This window comes from Echiichthys vipera (assembly GCF_963691815.1).
Source record: "Echiichthys vipera genome assembly, chromosome: 21".
Classification (NCBI taxonomy): Eukaryota; Metazoa; Chordata; class Actinopteri; order Perciformes; family Trachinidae; genus Echiichthys; species Echiichthys vipera.
Window position 1 is genome coordinate 25,592,989 of NC_139846.1, and position 7,500 is coordinate 25,600,488.

Here is a 7,500-nt window from a genome sequence, read left to right on the forward strand (position 1 = left end):
CACTCACTTAAAAACACACACACACACACACACTCCAGGGAGCCGTCCACTGCTCCTACACTGTGATAGACACAGAGAGGCAAAACAGAAGAGACGCAGCAGCATCACTCACGATGTCTGGAGCTCATTTAAATGAAATGAGTTCGACCATCGAGAGAGAGAGAGAGAGAGAGAGAGAGAGAGAGAGAGAGAGAGAGAGAGAGAGAGAGAGAGAGAGAGAGAGAGAGGGAGACCGTGGGGAGTCGGAGACACCACTCAAGGTGTCACAGTCAGTTTACACACTCCTCAGCTGACTGGGACCCGACCGCAGGTGTGAAGGGTTAGTACCTGGAAGCAGACGGGCTGCTGCACGTCCTCCACTCTGAACTGTCCCAGGAAGCGTTCGTCCTGACTCCAGAACAGCCGGATGTCCGGGATGGCGTACAGCACCATGGCCAGTCTCTCCAGGCCCAGACCGAAGGCCCAGCCCGCTTTGTTCGCTGCCCCCGCTGCAACAAACACAACAGATCACTTTAACACACACGCTTTCAAATCCTTCACTGTTCGGGGTTTTCTGACCTCTAGAGGCAAAGAATCAAGCAACGCAGCGCTAACTGAAGCTAACTGAAGCTAACAGCTGCTAAAGTATAACTGAAGACCATGAGGGCGCACTCCCACTGTTCCTCCGTACCGTGCTAAAGTCTGGTTCCTTTGACCAGTATGAGTGTAACCGTACCGCCCGACACACACACACACACACACACACACACACACACACACACACACACACACACACACACACACACACACACACACACACACACACACACACACACACACACACACACACACACACACACACACACACACACACACACACACACACACACACACACACACACACACACAGTTAATGGAGAGATGTCAGAGCGAGGGGGCTGCCAGTGACCAGCGCCCCGAGCAGTTGGGGGTTCGGTGTCTTGCTCAACAGCACCTTGGCAGTGCCCAGGAGATGAACTGGCACCTCTCCAGCCACCAGTCCACGCTCCATTCATGGTCCACAGAGGGACTTGAACCGGCGACCCTCCGGTTCTATGGACCTATGGACTGAGCTACTGCCGCCCCAAAATGTTACAACTGTTCGTCACAATCTTCAATCTTTCGACTTTTTACTTAAAATATTATATTATTCTTTTTTGACGTGCACACGACGACGACAAGGACGACGACAAGGAAGACGACAACAAGGACGACGACAAGGACGACGACGACAAGGACGACGACAAGGACGACGACAAGGAAGACGACAAGGACGACGACGACAAGGACGACGACAACAAGGACGACGACAAGGAAGACGACAAGGACGACGACGACAAGGACGACGACAACAAGGACGACGACAAGGAAGCCGACGACAACTACGACAACAACAACGACGACAAGGACGACATCAAGGACGACGACAACTACGACAACAACAACGACGACAAGGAAGACGACGACAACGACGACGACGGCGACAAGGAAGACGACAAGGACGACAACGAGGACGGCGACAACGAGGACGGCGACAACGAGGACCGCGACAACGAGGACGGCGACAACTACGACGACAACAAGGAAGACGATAAGGACCACGACAACGACAACGACGACGACGTCTAGTGAAATAGTTGTGTTTGAATTTCCAGACATTCTGATGAAGTTGCTGAGTCATCACTGTATTTAAAAACATATTAAAAAACATATTAAATAATAAAATTTGAGTCCAGTTCAGCGTCTGCAGGTGAAACACGATACAAAGATATAAAGAGTTGGAGTCAGTCTCCATCTTTTATACGTTTCATCGTTCTGCTGATAAAGTTTTTCAAACGCTTCAGAGGAAAACTCTTCCGCTGCTCGGAGGCAGGTCACAGCGAAGGGCAAACGCCCGCTGGAGTAAAGGATTATGGGTAATTCTGAGGCTTTCAGGCATTTCTTTCCGGCTGGGACCGAGATGAGAGGGAGGTGGCGTCTCTCTCTGCGGGACGATGATGATCGAGCCAAAGCTGCTTCCTTTCTGACGTGTCGACCCTCCAGACACAGTCCGTGACCTCTGCTCGGGTCCTGAACCGCAGTTTAAGAAACGTTTAGAGTGAAACCGGGGATTTAATAACGTTTCCTTCATTCATTCATTCATCTTCAGCCTCTTGTCCCTGTCTGGGTCGTGGGGGGCTGGAGCCGATCCCAGCTGACATCGGGCGTGAGGCGGGGTCCACCCTGGACAGGACGCCAGTCTATCACAGGACACATAGAGACGAACAGAGACAGACAACCATTCACACCTACGGGTGATTAAGAGTCATCAATGAACCGAACACCTGCACGTCTTTGGACTGTGGGAGGAAACCGGAGAACCCGGAGAAAACCCACGCAGACACGGGGAGAACATGCTCCACACAGAAGGGCCCCAGCAGGGATTCGAACCTGGAACCCTCTCGCTGTGAGGCGACAGTGCTAACCACCACACCACCGTGTCGCCCCAGGAGGGTGAACTTTCAGAGTCATTTATAACACGATATTTTATTTCACAGGCGTTAACTTCATCAGGAAAAGCCCCAAATTCATGACGATCGATCCAATAATTGGGGTATTTCATTCACAAGCCCCAAAAGTCAACGTCATGAAGGCACTAGAAGATAAATCATGGGTAGGATCAGTAGGATACGTCCTCTGGGGATCATGAAGGTCTGTAACAAACACGACAAATTCATAACGAACCATCCGATAGTTGAGGTATTTCACTCAAAAGCCCCAAAAGTCAACCTCATGGTGGCACTAGAGGATAAATCATGGGTAGGATCGATAAGATACGTCCTCTGGGGACCATGAATGTCTGTGAAAGACACGACAAATTCATGACTAGCCATCCCATAGTTGAGATTTATCCAATCTGGACCCAACAGATGGACCGGCAGCTCGTGAACGTGCCAACTATAAACAACACCACTGCACAAAAACCATAAATGCTACTTCGTTATTTATATCCACACTGGAACAAACAGAGCCTTCTGTGTTTATGGAGATATTTATATTTATGTATGGAGTTGAAGCGTAGGCTGGACGTTCTCTAACTGTACGGACTTAAACCCCCGTTTTAAAGTCTCACATGTGGAGTCTGATAATCCCTCTGAGCTGCTGCCTCCTCCTCCTCCGTGTGACCGGAGAGGCTTTAACAGGTGACATCGATACCGGATCACAGCTTAAAGGTGGATCCCGCGGGTCAGGGTCCTCACGCGGAGCCGACAGGTGATCGACCCGTCAGAGTCCGACGCCCCGGTGAAAGACTTCACGGGGTCGAGCGATCTTTGAGGGAAACGGTCCCCAGGTCCAGGTGCAGCGTCTGGATTCTGGGCTTTGTTCTGGAACGTACACTAATGATGAAGGGTATCGATCGCCAACGACGAACGAGGTAACGCTTTGAGAAAAGGGCGTTTCTTTACAACATCCATCTGCTGAAGCGTCGGCGCGCGGCTCGTCCGTGTTAGAGGTTACAGAGTGATTCATTGTGGGTGTTTTTGCTCGTGGACGTTTGAGAGCGGAAAACAACAAATAAGGAAGAAATCTGACTCAGAAGTTTGAAATTAACCGAAAACATTCAGACTTTTTCAACTTTTATATGTGAGGCCAAACATTTTTAATGGACTTCGACACTCTCAGCCTTATTAGAACTTATTACAATATCCTTCACGGCATGTTGCATCAACAACCATTTATATATTTATTTGGGCTTATTGGTTAAAAACTAGACTTCATGAGGTCTTCATCAAGGCAAGACTTTATCTCTATATTGACACCAACTGTCCAGGAATGATCTCATCTCATCTCATCTCATCTTCAGCCTCTGATCCTGGGTCAGGTCTCAGGAGCAACAGCTCCAGCAGGGGACCCCAAACATGACGTCATCAATGCGTGTGGCGTGTTACGGCGTGATGACGTATAGGCAGCAAGAAGCATTCTCCGAGGCCCAGGTAGTGTGAGTACAAACGGGCCTGGAGGGGGGGACAAGGACCCTAAAGCACGGGGCACGGGACGGAGGCACAGTGGGAGGGGGCCCCACCCTAATTAGTATTTTACACAAATATGGCTGCTAACTTTTGTAAGACTGTTCAAGAACTGGTGTTATTTCCAACAAGCAGCCACGTGTTTGTGTTTGTCCAGTTTTATCTCTGAAAAGACGAAGATGGATGAACTGTGACATGTTTTCACGCCGCACAACTCTGAGGGATTGGGCGCACAAAGAGTCTGACTTTGACCCTGAAGATCGTGGTTCACGTCCTCGTCTCCTTTAACAGTCAACTTTGGTTTCTTTTAACCACGACCACCATCTTTGTCTGACATTAACAAAGAAGTTTTAGGCTCCTGAACTTAACCAGACCTTCACCACAGAGGTTGCAGATCAGAAACACCTGGTGTGAATGATTTATCTGAAGGTCTTTAGGCGAGTTTTGGAATATGACTTGTTTGGAGGGAAATATATCGGGTTGTCCACTTGTTCGCCCAACAGGTTCAGTCTGTAAGCTGCTGATCACATTGAGCCAAAAGAGCAAGTGAAGCCAGTGAAGGAGAGACTGTAATCCTGTGTTAAATACTTTAAAACAGCGTATGCTTACTTTCCCCCCAACAAAGTAAAGACGAGGGCGAGGTGGAAAATTGGGCGTACGAAGACTTTGACCCTGAAGATCGTGGTTCACGTCCTCGTCTCCTTTAACAGTCAACTTTGGTTTCTTTTAACCACGACCACCATCTTTGTCTGACCTTTACAAAGCAGTTTTAGGCTCCTGAACATAACCAAACCTTCACCATAGAGGTAACTGATCAGAAACACCTGGTGTGAATGATTTATCTGAAGGTCTTTAGGGGAGTTTTGGAATGGCGACTTGTTTGGAGGGATATATATGGGGTTGTCCACTTGTTTGCCCAACAGATTTAGTCTGTAAGCTGCTGATCACATTGAGCCAAGAGAGCAAGTGAAGCCAGTGAAGGGGAGACTATATTTCTGTATTAAATACTTTAAAACCACGTACGCTTACTTTCCCCCCTACAAAATAAGGACGAGGGTGAGGTGGAACATTGGGCGTACGAAGACTTTGACCCTGAAGATCGTGGTTCACGTCCTCTTCTCCTTTAACAGTCAACTTTGGTTTCCTTTAACCACCACCACCATCTTTGTCTGACCTTAACAAAGAAGTTTTAGGCTCCTGAACTTCATCAAATCTTCCCCACAGAGGTTGCAGATGAATAAACACCTGGTGTGAAGGATTTATCTGAAGGTCTTTAGGCGAGTTTTGGAATTTGGACTTGTTAGAAGCAGCAGGTTCACACCGAGCCCAGAAGAGAAACCGCATGTGTCACTGCAGAAAGAAAAAGAGCTGACGAGGGAGAGATTAGACCCCGACGTTATCACTTTTCCACAAATCTGCAGGAATAATTAGCGGTGTGCGGCGGCGCTGAAGCCACAGGCTGTTGTTCGGCTCTCAGATTCATGTTCTGAGGTCAGCGGCTGGGTGAGGAGTGGGCGGAGAGGCTCGGGATGTAATCTGGACATTTTTCTAAATATTTGTGCGTGGGGGCATTGAAATGGCTCTGCACTAATATACAAACACACCCACGAGCGCACACACACACACACACACACACAACACAAAAGAGGAGGCAGAGAGCGAGCGGGAGGAAGAATTACCTGCTTTGATTGGAAATGCTTCTGCTCATTATGATGATGTGTAACCCGCCTGCCCCCCCACGTAGGTGTGCGCGCGAGTCCACAAAGCGCCCGTGCGCGCAAACACACACACACTCACACACACACACTTCCTCCTTTACATCCTGGTCTTGTCGCTCCTGGTCCAATCAGCAGATGGGGAATGTGGTTTCTATGCTAATGAGCGTTGGGTCGAGGGGTCGAGGGAGATGAGGGAACACGCTGGAATAAATCTCCACTTCATGATAACGCACAATCAATCAGATCCGTGACCCGCCTCCTCCTCCTCCTCCAGGCCCTTTCTTCTCCTCCTCTTCTTATTTTTGCTCCTTCCTTCTCGTCTCCTCTCCTAATCTCCGTCTTCCCTTCGTGTCTCGTTCACAAACCTCTGTCACTATTCTCGCCCCTCTGCATCCATTCATTCTGTCAAGTCTTTCTCTCCATCACCTGCTATTATCTTCCCTTTCCTCTCCTCTCTCGTCAACAGAAACTATGATTAACGAGATGGAAACGCGACAAAAAACAACAATAAAAGCCGCCTGCCTCGTCGTTTCCATCACTGAATAAAAAGCAAACAGACGAATGAACTCGTTGCTATTTTAAAGCATCTGCAGAGTCGCACATCAAACCGTTTCCTCCTCTGCCAAAAACTCTCCTCATTTACCTGCAGCTCACGTCTCAGCAGCGTCACGTCTTTGCCAGAGTCGTCAGCAAACTGGGAAGTGAAAAAACGAGAAATTCATCAACGTCTTTCACTGAAATTTATCCCGAGAAGCTGCAAAGAATCTGGGACGAGCTCCAGAAGAAGAGCGCCACGTCCACATCTGTTAAACGCTCCTGACACGAGAGCGACGGCGTCACTGTAACTACGTAAAACATCCTTTTTATCCGGGGTCGGGTCTCGGGGCGCTGCAGCTCCAGCAGGGACCCCAAACTTCCCTTTCCCGGGCCACATTAACCAGCTCTAACTGGGGGATCCTGAGGCGTTCCCAGGCCAGTGTGGAGATCTAATCTCTCCACCTGGTCCTGGGTCTTCCCCGAGGCCTCCTCCCAGCTGGACGTGCCTGGAACACCTCCCTAGGGAGGCGCCCAGGGTTCATCCAGACCAGATGATCCTGAACCACCTCAACTGGCTCCTTTCAACACAAAGGAGCAGCGGCTCTACTCCGAGTTCCTCACGGATGCTGAACTTCTCCCCCTCTCTCTAAGGGAGACTCCAGACCCCCTTAATTCATGTGATATTATAGAAACAAAAATAATATTAAATCAGTTAAAAGAACCAAATGTAACCAAAGCAGCTTTAACTAACGTCACATTCAAGCACTTTCCAGGTGCATTTCCACATCAAACCAAAGGAAGGTGCTTTGTTGTGTGTGTAGGGACTCTTCTCCTGCTGCTGCAGAGGTTTGCTGTTATTTTCAGCAGCATTAGTGGTTAAAAAAGACCTTTGAATGCCTTCACCGTGCTGCCCCGAGCTAACCACTGTTAGCCACGTCCGTCTCGACGGGTTAGTCGATGATTAAAGTGCAGAAATCGACCCTGGGATGATTTGACGCTGGACTGACACTTTAAATGGTTTTATGGAGACGCTGTGAGGCGTCACAGTCACAACTCAACCTTCTCCATCATCCGTTTCCTGCTTTCTCTCCTGTTTTTCATTTCATTCATCATGTCATCTTATTTCATTAGCATCATTAAACCCCCCCCGCTCCCTTCCTCTCTCTCCTGCTGTTTCCTTCCCTTCCTCCCTCCTGAAACATCATTTTCGTCTCGTTCTC

General features: G+C 48.9%; 1 protein-coding gene across 2 annotated transcripts in view; it reads right to left on the reverse strand.

Moving 5' to 3' along the window:
* Positions 1-7,500, reverse strand: part of fars2 (phenylalanyl-tRNA synthetase 2, mitochondrial) — a 107,327-nt gene that overhangs the window by 34,880 nt on the left and 64,947 nt on the right. For both annotated transcript variants that reach the window (XM_083936388.1, XM_083936389.1), the window contains one exon: positions 328-488. In XM_083936388.1, the coding sequence (XP_083792514.1) occupies positions 328-488 (161 nt within the window). The remainder of the gene's footprint in view (positions 1-327; positions 489-7,500) is intronic.